At 36.7% G+C, this 20,565-nt stretch overlaps 1 protein-coding gene across 2 annotated transcripts in view; it reads left to right on the plus strand.

The window, feature by feature from the left end:
• SECISBP2L (SECIS binding protein 2 like) overlaps positions 1-20,565 on the plus strand; it is a 56,859-nt gene that overhangs the window by 16,307 nt on the left and 19,987 nt on the right. Inside the window, exons 5-13 of one of the 2 annotated variants that reach the window (XM_017544958.1) lie at positions 1,099-1,328; positions 1,609-1,633; positions 2,617-2,732; positions 10,354-10,488; positions 12,463-12,543; positions 13,067-13,234; positions 13,371-13,512; positions 17,243-17,412; positions 18,257-18,389. In XM_017544958.1, the coding sequence (XP_017400447.1) occupies positions 1,099-1,328; positions 1,609-1,633; positions 2,617-2,732; positions 10,354-10,488; positions 12,463-12,543; positions 13,067-13,234; positions 13,371-13,512; positions 17,243-17,412; positions 18,257-18,389 (1,200 nt within the window). The remainder of the gene's footprint in view (positions 1-1,098; positions 1,329-1,608; positions 1,634-2,616; positions 2,733-10,353; positions 10,489-12,462; positions 12,544-13,066; positions 13,235-13,370; positions 13,513-17,242; positions 17,413-18,256; positions 18,390-20,565) is intronic. The other variant, XM_017544962.2, reaches the window with a different exon arrangement.

Below are 20,565 nucleotides of genomic sequence, written 5' to 3' on the forward strand. Positions count from 1 at the left end.
CCACCATGCCCAGCTAATTTTTTGTATTTTTAGTAGAGATGGGGTTTCACCATGTTGACCGGGATGGTCTTGATCTCTTGACCTCGTGATCCACCCGCCTTGGCCTCCCAAAGTGCTTGGATTACAGGCTTGAGCCACCGCACCTGGCTGTATATCAATTTTAACAGCAATATTGTTCTTGGTAGCAAAACTCCAAAACAACCCAGGTGTCAAAGGATAAGTACCTTGTGGCATATTCATGTAAAGGCATTTTAGATTCCAGTGGCATTAATGAGTTATAGGGACATGCACCAGAATCTCAAAACCAGTGTTGAAGAGTGGCATAGGTGAGAAGTCACATGGACAATGTGGTGTTTTAAAATAAAGATAAAAACTGAAAAATTATATGATTTAGGTTTTAGAAATATAGAAATCCATGACAAATCTATAAAGCAAAGTGAGGGAATGATACACACAGGATTCAGAATAGATGGTAAGCTCTGGTGTAAGAAAAGGATGTAGTGGCGGAGGGGAACATACAATGACCTTCAAAAGATTCATGGTGTTCTCTTTCTTAAATGGTTGATGGTAGTTTTAGAATTAGTGATATATTTTATTCTCTTTTCATATTAAAAACATATAGTCTGGGCGCCATAGCTCATGCCTGTAATCCCAGCATTTTGGGAGGTCAAGTCGGATGGATCACTTGAGCCTAGAAGTTTGAGACCAGCCTGGGCAACATTGTGAATGAAACCCTGTCTCTACAAAAAATAAGCCAGGCATGATGGTGGTGCCTGCCTGTAGTCCCAGCTACTTAGGAGGCTGAGGTAGAAGGATTTCTTGAGCCTGGAAGGCAAAGGTTGCAGTGAGCTGAGATTGTGCCACTATACTCCAGCCTGGGAAACAGACTGAGACTCTGACTCAAGGAAAACAGAAAACATATTATAAACAAACTTACCAGGAACATCTTACCTTTTAATGACCTTTTCAAAAAGTTGTCACCTGTTACTTCATTTATGAAGTTTGGTATCTGTTTTCTTATAACCTTAATGATACTTTAACAAGAATTTATCAATTTGTTCATCACAAAGAATTGTCGTACTTTCCTTGCCTTCGTAGATTTCCCATCAGATATCGCTAACAAGTCTCTCTCAGAGACCACTGCCACAATGCTCTGGAAGTCCAAGAGCAGGAGAAGAAGAGCATCCCACCCTGCTGCTGAATCTTCTAGTGAGCAGGGGGCTAGTGAAGCCGACATTGACAGTGACAGTGGTTACTGCAGTCCCAAACACAGCAACAACCAGCCTGCAGCAGGGGCTTTGAGAAATCCTGATTCTGGGACCATGAATGTATGTGACATCGTCTTGATTTTTTTATTGGTCATTGATGTCAGCATTATATTTGCATCCTCTGCTAAAGCTTAAGTATTGGTTTTCATTAACAGTTCCTATAGTAATAGGATAGTTACAAATGTATTTTGTATTTTATTATTAATAAATATTCATTGATGAAGTATTATAATATTCTAATATGCATGCTTCACACTAGGCTAAATTACAAAACATTTAGCAAAGTACATAATGTTGGTTTTTAAGTAGAGTATAATTGTCTTTTTGTTTCTTTTTTTAGCATGTGGAATCATCTGTGTGTGCAGGTACTTATTTTCTACATTGTGTTTTTGCTGTACTTTCTACTTTGTCCATATCAGTTTTCTAAGTATGAGGGTTGCTGATACTGCAAAAAAAAAAAAAAAAAAAAACAAAAAAAAAAACTTGGAAATCTTGCAGAGATTCAGGTATTTTGGAAGTACAGTTTTGCTCATCAGCTCGAGAAAATGCCAGCTGGAATATTCTGTAAGAGGACACTTGTATTACTAGGAACTGTAGTACTACTTAAAAGTTTTTAGGGCCAGGCACGGTGGCACACACCTGTAATCTTACCACTTTGAGAGGCCAAGGCCTGTGGATCACCTTAGGTCAGGAGTTCGAGACCAGCCTGGCCAACATGATGAAACACTGTCTCTACTAAAAATACAAAAAATTAGCCAGACGAGGTGGCGGGTGCCTGTAATCCCTGCTACTTGGGAGGCAGAGGCCGGAAAATTACTTGAACCTGGGAGGCAGAGGTTGCAGTGAGCCGAGATCATGGCATTGCACTCCAGCCTAGTCAATAAGAGTGAAACCCCGTCTCAGGCCGGACGCGGTGGCTCACGCCTGTAATCCCTGCACTTTGGGAGGCCGAGGTGGGTGGATCACGAGGTCAAGAGATCGAGTCCATCCTGGTCAACATGGTGAAACCCCGTCTCTACTGAAAATACAAAAATTCAGCTGGGCATGGTGGCGTGTGCCTGTAATCCCAGCTACTCAGGAGGCTGAGGCAGGATAATTGCCTGAACCCAGGAGGCGGAGGTTGCAGTGAGCCGAGATCGCGCCATTGCACTCCAGTTTGGGTAACAAGAGCGAAACCCCGTCTCAAAGAAAAAAAAAGAGTGAAACCTCGTCTCAAAAAAAATAAAAAGTTTATAGAAAAATTTTCAGTATTACATTTCTAGTGCTGAATTTCAGTATATGAAGTCAGGGCAATTTAGGTCGTGTTCTTTTATAAGTAAATTATAATTTAAAATTTCATTTTTTATAGGTGGTGTAAATTGGTCCAATGTAACTTGCCAGGCAACTCAGAAAAAACCTTGGATGGAAAAAAATCAGACATTTTCTAGAGGTGGAAGGCAAACTGAACAAAGAAATAATTCACAGGTAATTCAAATTAGGTTGGAAAAAATTGATTAGGTATGAGATGAGTCATTTCAGACTTTAATTTAGAGTGGTGCCGTGGAGATGATATTGAGTGATCTGAAAGTGAACTATCATGATATTTGTAACTTTAAAATGGCTTAGCTAATAAAATTACTTAATAAAACAAAATGGCAAAGTGTTGAGTGGGTATATAGGGTATCATTTTTCTACATTTCTGTATATTTAAATATTTTATAATGTTAAAAAAGGATCCCCTTTAATCCTGTTTCATTTGCCATGTTTTTTTTTCCCACATAAAAATTTGAAAGCATTTTGTGCTTTAAATACTGATTTTTTGATCTTAAGGATTGCAACCTTGTCCGTGTGCCTTTACTTGACTGTAAATACCCTTTTGTGCTAATGGCGAGGCCATAGTAATGGCTTACCATAATGTAGTCAGGCAGGACAGTTTCCTGAAGGCCCAGAGGAACAAAGTGTAACTGCAGTGTAGTGGAGCGGGCTGTGCACTGTCATGAACCACCAGTTACTGCATTTTTGTGCTTTGGTTGACTGTAAAATCAGGGAGTTGTTTAATGGTCATTATTTTTCCTTTTCATTTTTTAGATAACTTGCTCCTATTTAACTTTATTCACAGATGAACATATCCATATAGTCATATGATAGTTTTAATTTTAATTTTTAATTCCTTAAGGAATTAAAACTATCATATGACTATATGGATATGTTCATCTGTGAATAAAGTTAAATAGGAGCAAGTTACTAATGGGTTAAATATACCAACTGTTTGCCTGTTCCTTTCCTCCCTGGAATGAAATCCAGGTTGAGAACATCTCCAATCCCAAATCCAAAATGCTCTAAAATCTGAAACTTTTTTAAGTTGACACATAACAACTGTATATACTTATAAGGTATAGTGTGATATATTGATATATGTATACAACATGTAATAATAAAATCAGGGTAATTAACATATCCATCATCTCATAGATGATTTCTTTTTTTTTTTTTGGGAACATTCAGAATCTTGTCCCCCACTTGAAAATATACAGTAAATCATTGTTAGCTGTAGTCACCCTACCGGTGGTATAGAACACTAGAATTAATTCCTGTGTAGCTGTAATTTTATATTCGTTGACCACCCTCTCCCTATCCCCACACCTCAACCCTTCCCAGCCTCTGGTAACCACTATTTTGCTCTCTGCTTCTGTAAGATCAGCTTTTTTAGCTTCCACATGTGAGTGACAGCATGTGTTATTTATCTTTCTGTGCCTTGCTTATTTCACTTAACGTATTGTCCTCTAGGCTCATCCTTGTTGCTGTGAATGACAGGATTTTGTTCTTTTTCATGGATGAATAGTATTCCATTGTGTATATATACCACGTTTTCTTCATCCGTTCATCTCCTGATGGCCTCGTAGGTTAAATTATGATTGGCTGTTGTGAATAGTGCTGCAGTAAACAAGAGAGGCAGTTATCGCTTTGACGTACTGATGGCCTTTCCTTTGGATCCAGTAATGGAATTGCTGAATCATATGGTAGTTCTTTTTTTAGTTTTTTGAGGAAACTTTATATTATTTTCTATACTGGTTATGCTAATTTGCATTCCCAATATCATTGTGTATATGAGTTCCTTTTTCTCTGCATCCTCACCAGCATACCAGCATTTATATTGTCTTTTTGAGAATAGGCATTCTGAGATGAAAAAATACCTCATTATGGTTTTGATATGCATTTCCCTGATGATTAGTGATGTTGAGCATTTTTTCATATATATCTTCTTTTGAGAAATGACTATTCAGGTCATTTGCCCATTTTTTAATTGAAAAATATGAAACTTTTTTAGTGCCATGAAAGCACAAGTAGAAAATTCTACACCTAAGTACTTAACACAACTTTGTTTCATACACACAATTATTTAAAATATTATATGAAATTACCTTCAGGCTATGTGTATAGGTGTATATGAAACACAAGTGAATTTCGTGTTTAGTCTTGGATCCCATCCCCAAGATACCTCAGTATGTATATGTAGATAATCCAGAATCTGGAAAAATCTGAAATTCAAGACACTTCTGGTCCCAAGCATTTCAGATAAGGAATAACTCAACCTGTACATTAGGTGTACCTTAACATTAATTAGGCTGTCAAGAAAACAAAATAATTCCTTCTTCCCTGTGGTTATTGCAAAAATAAATCATTTGTGACAACCTAGTGAGGCAGTCTAGGTTTATTTGATTAAAAACAAAAGAGCTAAAAGAGGAATCATTTGTATAGATTAGATAAATAAAATCTACATAATATATACCTATGGGCTGAAATTTTCGGCTGAGACTGTAATTGCTTGCCCTACCCATGTTTACAGTTACAATACTATTGTTTTCGGTATCAGTAGCTCACTAGAGAGGAAATAATATTGAGATGAAAAACATTTTATCTCCTTCTTAAAACTGATGAGGAATGTTAAAAGAACCAAAAAGAAAACTTTGCAAATATATATGGCTCCAAAGAACTGGAGCCAGATATTTGACCATGTATTTGCTTTCTTCTTCTGTTGCTTTGTTATCCTTGTACTTTACTTAAGTGTGTTTGTTTGATTTTTGAGATGCAGAATCTTTTTAAGTCAAAATGTTTTCCCTGTTTGCAATTTCTGATTGTTTTTAGGCTCTAAACATCTTTTAGAAATCAAATAAATATTGACCTGCATGTTCTGCCACCTTTTATAGTATAGTATTTCAGGACATTTTTATCTGAGATTTATTTTGATCCATGGTAAAACAAAATGAAGTGGATTTTCAAAGTAGTTAACCAGTTGTCCTAACGTTCTTTCCCTGGTTTGTGCTTCCATTTTAGTGATTTGCCAATTCCTTTTTTTGTTTTTCTTTTGAGACATAGTCTTGCTCTTATTGCTCAGGCTGGAGTGCAATGGCGCAATCTCAGCTCACTGTAGCCTCCACCTCCTGGGTTCAAACCATTCTTCTACCTCAGTCTCCCGAGTAGCTGGGATTACAGGGGCCCGCCACCATGCCTGGCTAATTTTTATATTTTTAGTAGAAATGGGGTTTCACTCCATTGGCCAGGCTGGTCTCCAGCCCTTGACCTTGTGATCCACCCACCTTGGCCACTCAAAGTGCTGGGATTACAGGTGTGAACCACCATGCCCGGCCTGCTGATTTCTTATGTGCTGTTTTTGAGCTATTTGTTTTTTTCAGTTTATGAGATTTTTGTACCTGTACCATGCTGTTTAATTACAGGAGTTTTAAACATCGTTAGCAGTGTTTTAACATTGGGTAACATAGATCATTTCTTTAGTCTGGTCTAAGTCTAATTCTAAATGATGGAAAGAATCTTAAAAACTTGAAATCTTTTAAAATGGCTTCTTTTATGGAATAGGTTGTAAAGTAAAAGAAATAAAAAGATCATATACAATGAAAAAGTCTCATTTCACTCCTGCTTCTCCTTGCCATCTCCACTCCTCCTATACTTCTCCCACTTTGAGTAATTTCTTGTAGTCTTCCAGAGTTTTTTCACTTCATTATAAGTAAATATAAGTACATATCTTATTTTTGTTTTTCTTCACATAAAAGAGCATATCTACTCTGTTCTCTGCCCTGCTTTGTTCACTTAACAGTGTAATAGTGTATCTTGGAGACATTTTCATAATTTCCTTATTATTACATAAAGGGCTTCCTCACTTTTTCCTTTTAGACAACTCTTAATATTGTGTGGATATACCCTTGTTGATTTCGGTAGTCTTATCAATGGACACTTGGGTTGTTTGTAAACTGTAAACTGTTGCTATTGTAGACATACTGCGTGTCATTTAGAAATGTGTGTGTATAGAATCAGTTTCTAGATGAGGGACTGCTGAATCAGAAGGAAAATTCATCTGTTGTTTTGGTAAATATCACCAGATTGTATCAGTGTGCATCCTCAACAAAAATGTGGAAAGTGCCTAGTTTCATACGGCTTCAGAGATAGTGTGTGTTCAGGATTTTGGGCGTGTGCCAATTAGGTAAGAATTATGTCTTAATGTAGATGATCATTTTTTCATGTATTTAAGGACCATTTGTATTTATTTCATTTCCTGTGAGCTTACCTGGTTATATCCTTTGCTCATTTTTTGAATCTTGATCTATTTCTTTCTGTTTTGGGGTACATTTTAAAATCAGTTTGATGAAGTTTTAATCAAATTCCTGAAGTTTCTTGGAGTCTTTAATATGTAATACAAGTAGTAAATATTTTGCTAGGTTTTCCTTTTTATTTTTTACTTTGCTCATTATTATCATGACTATTATCATGCATAGTTTGTTTGTAAAATAACGTTAAGAAGTTTATAAATTGACTTTATTGATCTTTTTATTTATTTATTTATTTATTTTTTTGATGGCTTCTAAAGGGTTTTAAATCATGATTGGAAAAGTTTTGCCCCTACTCCAAGGCTGTAAAGGCATTTGCTTGTTTTTTCCTCTAGTGTGTTCATGGCCTTGTTTTTTTACATTTAAATCTTTATTCCATTTGGAGTTTTTCTTGGTATGGTGTGAGAAATGGGTCCTACTTTGTGTTTTCGAAGTGACTTTTTAAAATCTTCCAACACCGTTTGTTGAAAAGTTTCTCTCCTCTTCACTGACTTGAAATAATTACCTTTATCACCTATTCAATTCCCACATAAATTGGAATCCATTTCTGGACTTTCTATTCTGTTCAATTGGTAATTAAATTAATCTGTAAAGTTAGAGACAATCGATTAACTACCTTTATGATGTGTCATCTTTCTATGCAAAAACAGCATGTCTTCCTATTTTTGAATCTTTTTGTTTTGAGACAGTCTTTCTCTGTCACCCAGGCTGGAATGCAGTGGTGCAATCTCCGCTCAATGTGAGCTCCACCTCCTGGGCCAGATGTGGCGGCATGCACCCATAGTCCTAGCTACTTGAAAGGCTGAGGTGGGAGGAGCACTTGAGCCCAGGAGTTCGAGGTTACAGTGAGCTGTGATGGCACCACTGCACTCCAGCATGGGCAACAGAGTGAGACCCTGTCTCAGTTAAACAGTCAGTAAATAAATAAATAAATGGAAGGGTTGTAAAGTTTTCCTTAAATAAGTTTGTAGATATTCTTAGTGGTGATTCCTAATGTTTTTCCTGTTTATTCTTGTAAATGGGGTATGAAAACTTTAACATTTTTAAATTAATTTTGTGCTAGTCATTTAAAAATGTTAATATATATTCAAAGCTATAGCTTCTGATTTGTTTTGTTCAGTATGCCCTCTATCAACAAAACTCTTTCTTAGAAGAGCTGAAAAAAGTATTTAGATGTCATGAGGTTATTGATTCATTCATCAGGTTACTGGAATACTTAAATATTTGATTCACATGAACTTTGTTGGGACCATTAGTTTGGGGGTTTTAAATCAGTCCTGGTGCTTTATGTCTCCAAGTGTAAGAATCAAGTTGCATTTGTTTTTAAGGTAAATTGTTTTAGTGTTTGTAACACCATTAATACATGTATACTAACTCTGGTTTATAATAGCAAGTGTGGGAATTCAGGTGGTTCCAGGTCTTTCTGTGCGTATGTTTGGTTTCAGAATCCAAGACCTGTGTATTAGCACCTTCTCTCCAGGTCTGCTTCCATTGCTGTTTATTATTAGAATTTTGGAGTAGCTGTTACTTAAGATTATAATTTTCATATCTTTTAAGTGTTCTGGTTAAGAGAGGCATTTACTGTTAGCTGCATTTGGTACTTACGAGAGGTAACTTGAAATGTCTTAAGAGTCTTAGAATGCTTAATGTTTTTTGTTTTTTTTTTTACCCGTATGACGATTGAACATTTTGCCAGTTTGTTAATAGGATTGTTAGGTCTGTTTGGGCTGCTGTAAAATAATGCCATAGACTTGGTGATTCATAAACAACAGAAGTTTATTTCTCACAGTTCCGGAGGGTGGGAAGTCCAAGGCCCTGGCAAATTCAGTGTCTGATGAGGGCCCGCATCTGGGTTAATATGTGGCTGTCTTCTAGCTTTGTCTTATGTGATAGAAGGGGTGAAGGAGCTCTCATAAAGGAACCCCAGAGAGCTCCTTTACTGCTTCCACCACATAATCCCATTTATGATGGCTTTGCCCTCATAACCTAATCACCTCCCAAAGGCTACACTTTAAAATACCATCTCATGGGCGGAGGGAGTGTTAGGATTTTAGTATATGAATTCTGGGAGACACAAACATTTAGTCCCTAACATACAACAATACTAATTTATGTGATTGAATGAAAAGTTTATTCTTTTAAATCTTGGAAACAATATTTGTATTAGTTTTTCCTAATTTTTTAATCTATGTTAAAAAAATAAACAAGTATCAGAAGACTTAGAACAGTTAAAAAGTAGCTGGGCATGGTGACTCATGCCTGTAATTCCAGCACTTTGGGAGGCAAGGCAGGAGGATCCCTTGAAACCAGGTGTTCTAGACCAGCCTGAACAATATAGGCAGACCCTGCCTCTACAGATAATAAAAAAATTAGCTGGGTGTGGCGGTGCATGCCTGTGGTTCTAGCTATTTGGGAGGCTGAGGTGAAAGAATTACTTGTGCCTGGGATGTTGAGGCTGCAATGAGCCTTGATCACACTGCCGCACTCCAGCCTGGGTGACAGAGTGAGATCCTAACTCAAAAAGTAATGTATAAGGCCAGGCACGTGACTCATACCTTAATCTCAGTGCTGTGAGAGGCCAAGGTGGGAAGACTGCTTGAAGTCAGCAGTTTGAGACCAATATAGCAAGACCCCTGCCTCTACAAAAATACAAATAAAACAATTAGCTGGGTGTGGTGGCATATGCTTATAGTCCCAGCTACTTGGGAAGCTGAGGCAAGATAATCATTCGAGCCCAGGTGTTAAGGCTGTAGTGAGCTGTGATCGAGCCACTGCACTCCAGCGTGGGCAACAGAGCAAGATGCCATCTCTAAAATAAATAAATAAGTAAGTAATATGCAATTTCCCCAGTGATAAAATCTTGCAAAACTATATTGCAATATCACACCCAGATATTGGCCTTGGTACAGTCAAGAAACAGAACAGATCCATCACCACAAGGACCTTTGTGTTGCCTTTCATAGCCATACCAACTGCTCCTTATTCCCGAGAATCTACTGATCTATTCTCCCTTTCTAATTTTGTTGTTTCAATAATTTTGTATGCCTTCATACATTCCTTTTGGGATTGGCCTTTTTCACTTCCATGGTTCTCTTGTTGTTGAGTTTATCAATACTATAGTTTATTCCTTTTTGTGATTGACTACAGACTTCTGAACTATGATCTGGATTTGCCACAGTTAGTTTAACTGTTCATCCACTGAGAGCATCCAGTTTGTTTTCTGTTTTTGCTTTTGTGAATAAAGCTGCTAATAAATACTCATTTAGAGGAGAAAAAAGTAATGCACAATAATTGTTTTATTTTCCTATTTTTCTTGTAAATACCTTATTTGTCAGAAACTTGATCTTTAAAATAAATGATGCACTTGGTGAAAATTTATTGAATTGTACACTTGTGTGTACTTTTCTGCAAGTATGTTATATACTTGAGTGAAACATTTACTTTAAAATAATTAGATTTTCTTTTCCCCTCTGGGGTTTACTTAGGTTGGATTCAGATGCCGAGGACACAGTACTTCCTCAGAAAGAAGACAGAATTTGCAAAAGAGACCAGATAATAAGCATTTAAACTCTAGTCAATCCCATAGAAGCGATCCAAATTCTGAGTCTTTATATTTTGAGGTATTTTTTTCAAACTGTATTTGTAAGCTGTTATAGGAAATGTTCCCATTAAGAAGTTAATTTGTTACATTATGAACATCTTGAGTACTTTTTTATGTCTTAACATGTGATTCTAGTATTAAATTATAAATTACTCAGAAGTATTAACTCATTTTTGTCTTGGTTATATATATTTGATCTAACATTAATTTTACTAATGTTAATTTTTATAAAGGTTTGTCCTGTGCGTGGATCATTTTGAGTAATGTATAGAGGTAGAACTTGATTTCATGTGGACTTTATTTAGTATGGAGCTTTTCACTTTATTTTTATTGTTATTCAATCCATTTGAAAGGCTTTTCAGATTTAAGTAGTTCAATCTAGTTAACTTGCGCTGCCAGCCAGGAGAGTTTTAGAAAAGGAGGAAAAATGTTTTACTTTCTAATTGCACTGTTTTGATTGTTTATTCAGAAAACAGATTCCTTTTTTTTTTTTTAGACGGAGTTTTGCTCTTGTTACCCAGGCTTGAGTGCAATGGTGCGATCTCGGCTCACCGCAACCTCCATCTCCTGGGTTCGGGCAATTCTCCTGCCTCAGCCTCCTGAGTAGCTGGGATTACAGGCACGCGCCACCATGCCCAGCTAATTTTTTGTAGTTTTAGTAGAGACGGGGTTTCACCATGTTGACCAGGATGGTCNTTTTTGAGATGGAGTTTCACTCTTATTGCCCAGCCTGGAGTACAATGGCACAATCCCGGCTGACCGCAACCTCCACCTCCCAGGTTCAAGTGATTCTCCTGTCTCAGCCTCCCAAGTAGCTGGGACTACAGGCATGTGCCACCATGCCTGGCTAATTTTGCATTTTTAGCAGAGATGGGGTTTCTTCATGTTGGTCAGGCTTGTCTTGAACTCCCGACCTCAGGTGATCCGCCCACCTCGGCCTCCCAAAGTGCTGGGATTACAGGCATGAGCCACCACTCCTGGCCCATCTAACAGATTCTTATTGGTGGTTTAGTATATGTGTGCAGTAAGGTGCTCTGAATGATACATTAAGGTGAATAGACCTGCTATCCTTGGGAAAATTGCTGTGTAGTAGGGGAATGTAGGCATATATACACCTAATACTTAGTTGAATATGGTTAGAGTTGAAAGCAGAGACAGGTCACTTTGGGTTTCTGGGTAGCTAGCATTTGGAATGAATTTAAAGAACAAGTAGAATTTGGTTGTATCAAGATGTTTGTCACCACACGTCTCTGGCAACTCATTTGAGTAACTCATTTTGGTTGGGTCATAAATTCTATTAAATGAGTTAATAGATGGAGATTAAACTGGAAAACTTGCTTGAGGTCAGAGGATGGAAATCAATAATATGTTAGATAAGTTTAGTAATTGAGTCATAGGACTTGAGAGTATATCTCAATTATTCTGTCAACAATAGTTTCAACATATCCAGATCTGTCAATTGTATTACCTGTACTCAGCTGTACAATTGGTTCTATACTTACATTTAAATATATTAGATATAATTTTCAGTATAAAGGATATTAAGAAATTAATTTTAGTGGAAAATTTTTTTAACCTTACTGACAATTGTGTGGAGTAATGCAGAACAAGGAATATAATGAAGTTTACATGAAGCTGACGCTTTCAAATTACCTGGATGTGATAAAATCCAATTTGAATTTCTTTTCAGTTACCCATCTGAAGGTAGAATTATTAATAAAAATGAAATAGTAGGTACAGAAATCCAAAAGATGGACATGTGTGGATACGCCCCCAGCCTTGAATAATTAAATTGTTTATGTTTTAGCATGTGAAAAATGAGATTTCCTTTCTTTTTTTTTTGAGATTTCCTCTGTAAGACCAACTTTGAATATTTCAGTAGTAGAGTACAAGAAATAACTTCCTCATTTTTCAGTACTTTTAAGCATTATAAAAAGGTTTTTCTTAGGAGTTTGCCTTGAACTCTTTTTACTTAAAATGTGAACTATTTCAGGATGAAGATGGGTTTCAAGAACCAAATGAGAATGGAAATGCTAAGGATGAGAATATTCAACAAAAACTTTCTTCTAAAGTAGTAAGTAACTCTTTTTAAAAAGATAAGTAAAATATAACATCCTTTGAACAATGGCTATGTTGGAAGGAAATCTTAAAGATAAGTGTAAAGCACATGGAGCACCGAGTGTGCAGGAGACAGTGTTTAGTACCTATCTTTAATTCCAGCATAGCCTGAACAGAGATAATTCTCTGTGAAATCCACAGTTCTATTATTAAAATACCATTAATTAAATGATATCATCAAACAACATACAGTCTGTAATGAAATTTTCCCAGCTGTTGCAAAATTTTACTTTGGAGGTATTTTGTTTTATTGCAGTCAAGGATCCAGGCAACCGTCCCCCATTGCATTAGGCGGTTTCGTCCCTTTAGTATTTCCCAGTCCAAAATGGTCCTACTGTCAAATCCTGTTCTTTATGACATTGAATTCTTTGAAGAGTCTAGCCTACTTATACTGCATAACATCCCACATTCTGGATCGTTCTTCCTTATTATTGACTTTTATGGGTTCACTAACAAATTTTTTTTTCTGGCTATCATAGTTGGATGATTTACCTGAAAACTCACCAATCAATATAGTTCAAACTCCAATTCCCATTACCACCTCAGTTCCTAAACGTGCAAAAAGTCAGAAGAAGAAAGCTTTAGCAGCAGCCCTTGCCACAGCTCAAGAATATTCAGAAATAAGTATGGAGCAAAAAAAATTACAGGTATCTATTCACTTTTATGAACAAATGTGATTGTTTATTTGCAAGGTTTGATGGGATAGGAGTGATAAGTATAGTCATCTTAAAGTGCCACACTTTCATACTCTAACAAAATTAATTTTTTAATATTTACTTGTAGGAAGCTTTATCAAAAGCAGCTGGAAAAAAGAATAAAACACCTGTGCAGCTAGATTTGGGGGACATGTTAGCTGCTCTGGAAAAACAACAGCAAGCAATGAAAGCACGGCAAATTACTAATACCAGGCCTCTGTCATATACAGGTGATATCATTAGACTGAGCAATTTGCTGTTTGGTAATATATGTTAGATGCTGTTAATCAAAATTTGTAAAGTTGTGTGTGTGTGTGTGTGTATTTTAAATCAGCTTAAACCACAAGCTTTGAAATTGTCCATGCTCCTTTTCTTTCCACCTCTAGTCCTTTAACATATCCTGTCTATCCTGCCTGCAAAACAGATCCATAATCTACTCGCCAGATTTCCTGCCACCACAGTAGCCTCCATTATTGTATAATACTACACTGATTAACCTCCTAACTACTATCTGCTTTTCCCTCCCCACAACCCCTAGTCTGTGTTATAAGGAGTGATCTTTTTAAAATATAAGCTGGATTATATCACTCTACTGCTCAAAATCCTCTAGTACCTCTTCATTTCACTTGGCATAAAGCCAGAATCCTAACCAAAGCCATATTTTAGCTGACCCTATTACCTTTTTGCCTTCATCACCATTCTCTCCTAACCCACTCTGCTCTAGCCACATTAGCAGTCCTCAGACACACCCAGCATGATCCTAGCTTAGTATCTGTGGGCTTGCTGTACCCTTTTCCTGGGATGCTCTTCATCCAGGTATTAGCATAGTTTGTTTCCCTCAGGTTCTTTAGATCTCTGCATAAATGTCGGTTGGTATGCATTTTGACTCACCCAAATTTTTTTCTTTTTCGAAGACTAAAATAAAAAAATCATGAGTAGTCTGGCTCTCTTAACCATTACATTATCTAGTTTAAAACTCAGTTGCAGACAAGGGTTTTGTTGATCAGATTTTGTGTGTGTGTTTGTATGTGTGGGAATGAAAATGACCTGGCTTTCTACTGAAACAGTAATTTCTATTTTAACAAACCTTGTCAGATTTAGAGCTCAGTTGCTCTGTGTTCCCTCATTTCTTTTCATAGTCTTTTTTTAGAGGGTGAGGAATAGAACAAAGGAACAGGAAAGGTACCAGTGTACAGCACCAGCACTGATGCTGAGAGGCAGAATTGAATTTTGTGTCTCCTTTGTGAAGGAATTATTTATTAGAAAGAAAAATTATAATGTATAATTTTAACCTGTGTGCAAAATGTTTAAAGCTATCTAGTTACCAGTCTGCTGTCAACTTTTGCTTTGATTAACTATTGGTCAGATAGTACTGAATGTGTACAAAGCCTTAGAGTTGTATGTTGTTGAGATGGGGATAGTGGCAGTAATCTCTCACTTAAGAGTTAAAAATAGGGAATAAAACTGAGAGTTAGCAGTAATTTGGAGGAAGTATGGCCTAGTAGCTAAAAGCAGGGGCTCTGGAATCAAGTTGCCTTGGTTTGAATCCTGTTATTCCATGTATTTCATTGGCAAGTTATGTAACCTTCCTGTGCTTTTATTTCCTCACATTAATACGAGGGTACCTACTTCATGATTGTCTTGAGGATTAGATGAGATGATATATGTAAAGTGCTTAGAATATTTGGGTTATAATCACTCAACAAATAATATTATGGAGAAGAGATTGTTAACTGGTGATACTTCATATGGCTTCTTACAACTTTAGCAACAGTGGGGTGTGTGTGTGTGTGTGTGTGTAAACAGTATATATATATACATATATTAATAGTATATATGTTATATATACATTTATACATGTTAACAGTATATGTATGCATATATAAATGTATATATGTTATATATACATTTATACATGTTAACAGTATATGTATGCATATATAAATGTATATAGCAGTTGCTAAATGTTAATATAAATATAAATTACATAATATTTATATACTGTTTTATATATAATGATGTATCTTTATATATGTGTGTGTGTGTGTGTGTGTGTGTATATATATATATATATATATATATATATATATATACACACACACCCCCATATATACACATGTTCAAGAAAAGGATGAGACTGATCATGATGAAAAGGATTGTAGAGAAATGGTGAAACCTGGAAACAGGTCAGTGATGACTCCAAACTCTGTCTTGGTTGAATGTGGTGTTGATAAGGGCTGCAATGTTACTATACAAGATAAGGATTATAGAAGAATTTTGTTAGGAAGAGCAGATACTGCCTGTTGTATTTTAAATGCAAGGGAGTTTCTGGTGGTTCCTATTTAGCATATAGTTATGAATGTGTAGTTTATGTTACAAGTCAGTGAGTTTCAAATACAGATGATTGTGGAAGCTGTGGATATCAGATTTTTGGGGGAAAGAAAAATTAGGAAAAATGTGTTCACAGACAAAGCCTTGGTGGACTGCTCAGATTTAAAGGATAAGAGAAAGAAGTACCAGAAACATAGATTTGAGAAAGAATAAGAAAAATAAAAGAGTGTAATGTTACAGAAGGCAAGGATAGAATTTTGAGGAAAAGGATGTAGTTCTTGGTACCAAATGCTGAAGAAAACTAAAGAGAGAATTATATTTGACAATTGCAAGATTATGTGTGACCTTGACAATAAGTTTCAAGAGAGGGTTGGACAGAGGTCAAATTGTAATGATTTGAAAAGTGATAATGAGAGAATGACTGTTTAGAAGTTTAATAAGGAAGAAAAGGATGGCACCTTAGGTTGAAGGGAAGTCAGTCAAGGGAAGGGTTTAGTTGGTTTGCCTTTTGTTTTTTTTTTTTTTTTTGGAGACAGGGTCTCACTCTGTTGCCCAGGCTGGAGTGCAGTAGCCCAATCTCAGCACACTACAACCTCCACCTCTCGGGTTCAAGCAATTCTCCTGCATCAGCTTCCTAAATAGCTGGGATTACAGGCACTTGCCACCATGCCTGGATAATTTTTGTATTTTTAGTAGAGATGGGGTTTTCACCATGTTGGTCAGGCTGGTCTTGAACTCCTGACCTTGTGATCTAGCCTGCCTCGGCCTCCCAAAGTGCTGGGATTACAGGCGTGAGCCACCACACCCAGCCTTTTTTTTTTTTTAGTTAGAAGATTTTAAGAAAAAAGTCAGGGATCAGGTAGGAACTTGAAAGATGCAAGGATATAGGAATAGAGTAAGATCCTAGAGGAACTGAGATGGGATATTAAGAATAGATGCAGTTGGTTAGCCTTGGACAGGAGTAAGGATATCTGCCACCTCCTTTCAGGTGGGGTGTAATTTTATACTGGATAGCATCTCTCAGGGAAGTGGCAGGCTAGCTCTGAGAGTGAGAGGATTGAGATTGGGGGTTTGGGAATAGTGAAGGATTGGAGGAAGGCAGTGGAGACTGAGGATATCAACCAGACATAAAAGACTTAATGGTACTGAGTGCAGCTGAGTGGGTAAAATCATCATTCTTTACTGACCAACTGAAATAAAGAGAGAAGTGATAGATATCTTATGTAAGGGTGAATAGCAGATTCAGTAGGATTAAGAAGGGGCGCAGCATTGTGACGTTTCAAAGGTAGAGTGGTTCTGACTGAAGACCAGTTGCGAGGAATTGCCATGTTTGAAGGCTGTACAGTAAAATAGAACTAATTATTTATTTATCCCTATAATGGACCTCTAAATTGGTTAATTGCATTGGCTTAGTCTTCTTTATCTTATGGAAGATCCATCGAAAAAATGGATAAAAGCTGTATCTGAGGGGTACTGCATAGCCATGTGTAGTAGTACTTCTACTGTTATGATGTCTGTTTTTTACCATGGGAGGAAGATGTTCTTGTTTTTTTGTAGTTGTCATGGGAAATTTTGAAAGTATGTGGGATTGGCCCTAATAGTGAAACTAATGTTCCTATTTGTTTTTAGTGGTTACTGCAGCTTCTTTTCACACTAAAGACTCCACTAACAGAAAACCTTTAACCAAAAGTCAGCCCTGTTTGACAACCTTTAATTCTGTGGACATTGCTTCCTCTAAAGCAAAGAAAGGAAAAGAGAAGGAAATTGCAAAACTAAAACGACCCACAGCACTTAAAAAGGTAAACCAAAATCTGGTGGGATATTTATTTTATAGGATGAATAAGGATTTTAATCTGTTTTGTAAAAGTGGTTGTGTCTTAGTTAACAGATTGTTGTGAGAAGTATTCATGTGCATGAATCTTGATAACGAGTGAATTTGAAGCTCAGGATATAATCAGTGTCATGGCTGTCTTTCCATGTAGAGCAGGACCCTGGAAAATGAATTCGTTCATAAGGTTAAAAAAAAGAAAAAACAGTTAAATATTTAGTATCCCAAAATATTAGACTCCAGAAATCAGAAGCCGTGGATTTCAGTACTAACTTCAGTGCTTGCTACATATATCATTTTAGGCAACCTTTTTACTCTTACCTTTCTCATCTATAAATTGGAGATCATTTGTGATTTAACTCAGTATTGTTAATTAAGAGGCTCAAAATGAGATAATTCATGTCCAAATAATTGAAAACTATAAACTGTCAATCAAATGTAAACTGTATGACTTGGGTTTCAAACTTTTTAATTTACCCAGTTTTTTTTTTTTTTTTTTTTTTTTTTTTTTTTTTTTTTTTTTTTTTTTTTTTTTTTTTTTTTTTTTGAAACTGTGGTTTGTCACCCAGAATTTAAAGAATCAGATATGGTTTGATAGCTGTGTATTCTGTAATGCAGTTGTGTCCCTTTATTTTGTATGAAGTACTTCCTTCACTTTATAGTGTCTGAAATTACATTTGCATTTTTGCCAGGCAGCTAAACTTCTCGTGTTCACGTTTAAATGAACTACTGTACCTGTGTTATAATGTATATTGTCATCGTTTGTACACAGTTGAAGAATCATAAGTAATTTAAGACTGGTATAATGCCTTTAGGTTATTTTAAAAGAAAGAGAGGAAAAGAAGGGGCGCTTAACTGTGGACCACAATCTTTTGGGATCCGAGGAACCAACAGAAATGCACTTAGATTTCATTGATGATTTGCCACAGGAAATTGTTTCCCAGGAAGGTAAGGAGGTCCCCCTTTCTCTTCCTCTCATGGATTGGTCTGAAATATTTTAATAGATATGTAAGCTGTTACTAGCTATGCTCCTGAGTGGAAGATGTGCTATGTAAATCTTTTTTTAGAGTAGTTTCTTTTAAAAATGCTTTTGTAGGGAGATGGTTAAAGAGAAGGGAACAGGTATTATATACTAGGTCTATGATGTTTTTGAGGCTTAAATCCTGAATTTGAAATGAACCCTCAAAATTAAGATCTCACCAATGTATAAGATCTCTGGAAAGGACACAAGCATTTTCATTTTGTCTTCTTTTATGTCCAGAACACAGTTGGCTATCTTTCTTTCTAGGACTATTTTTCATTGAGTAATTTTTGTTGATTTTCTTGCCTTCATGGAGTTAATACATATGCCACAATGAATGGAATTGCAAACCAGAATCTAGCTGGTCAATAAGATTCAGTGTCATACAGTAAGTAGCAACACATAAATTCCAGTTGGTAACTCAGCAAAACCACAGGTATCTACTAATATTTATACCACCATAGAAGAAAGATTTTTCTGTTAGTATATCTTTATTGCCCAACTTTTTGCAACATATTTAAATCTAGTTTACACATAGATTAAGCAGCAATGTTTTGTTGTTTTTAGAAAAATGAGTTTACTTCTAAGAATTGTTCACTGGGGACATAGTTGTTTGGGATTCTCTTCTTTTCTCAGTTTAATGATCCCCCATGTTTTTAGGTATAGCCATCCATCCATTCATTCAGCAAATGTTTACTGAATGCTACTACATATATTTTAGTAGCTAGAGTGGCAGCAAGGACATTGGGGAATGTTACTAAAGATAGATAGTAGGCAAGTCCTGCTGTTGTAGACCTTGCAGTCCAGTAGGAAGGTAAGAAGATACATGTGGGCTGGGCACAGAGGCTCACACCTGTAGGCCTAACACTTTGGGAATCCAAGATGGTCAGATCACTGAGCTCAGGAGTTCGTGACTAGCCTGGGCAACAAGGCAAAACCCTGTCTCTACAAAAAAATACAAAAATTAGCTAGGCATGGTGGCTCACACCTATAGTCCAAGCCACTTGGGGGACTAAAGTGGGAAGATTGGTTGAGCCCAGGAGGTCAAGGCTGCAGTGAGCTGAGGTCGTGAGACACTGTATTTAAAAAAAAAAAAAATACATATGTGACTTTGCTAATTAATGGACTAGATATACAAATATGAACTCATTTCCTGAGTTTAGCTGTTTAGGAAAGAAGCAGTAACGAAATGAAGGAGACAGTAGAGTCAAGAAATGGCATCTTATAATCTTGCTCCCTGAACACAGAAGCAAAGACCAAATAAGAGAGAAAGTGGGGTGGTGCCTGGAGAATCAGAAGTGGTGTGGAGAAGGTGAGGTAGAATTTGTCATTGCCACCAATAATGGGAAATTTTAGATTGTTTTAAAAAAAAAAAAAGACCTCTGAGTAATAGGTGGAAAAATAGAAATGAAGAAATGGGTAATACGATTTGGAAAGAGGCGTCAATTATTTTTTTTTTTTTTTTTGAGACAGAGTCTCTGTTGCCCAGGCTGAAGACACGATCTCGGTCTTCTGTAACCTCCCCTTCTCGGGTTCAAATGGTTCTCCTGCCTCAGCCTCTCGAGTAGCTGGAACTACAGGCATGTGCCACCATTCACAGCTAATTTTTTTTGTATTTTTAGTAGAGATGGGGTTTCAACATGTTGGCCAGGCTGGTCTGGAACCCTGGACCTCAAGTGGTCTTCTGCCTTGGCCTCCCAAAGTGCTGGGATTACGAGCATGAGCCACCACGCCTGGTCTAGAAGGTGCAGCTTTTTGTTCTTTACTTTAAATTCTCTAGGAATACATGTTTAGATAATGTGTATTCTTCCTCATTTCTGTGGAGAATTCTGGGCTATGCTTGACTTTTGAGAGAGAGAGTTTTTTGTTTTGTTTTTTTTAAAGAGCTGGAAGTCTCGCAGTGTTTCTCAGGCTAACCTCAAACTCTTGGGCTCAAGTGATTCTCTTGCCCCACCCTCCCTAGTAGCTGGGACCACAGGCATACACCTGGGTAAGAGTATACTTCAACAGACAATAGGAGAATTTCATTTCTGTAGTGTATGGAACATGTTTATTTGTGATAAGAAAAATGCCACAAAGGAAGACCAGATAGAGAAAAAGGAA

Source organism: Cebus imitator, unplaced genomic scaffold (assembly GCF_001604975.1).
Source record: "Cebus imitator isolate Cc_AM_T3 unplaced genomic scaffold, Cebus_imitator-1.0 Scaffold9, whole genome shotgun sequence".
Taxonomy (NCBI): Eukaryota; Metazoa; Chordata; class Mammalia; order Primates; family Cebidae; genus Cebus; species Cebus imitator.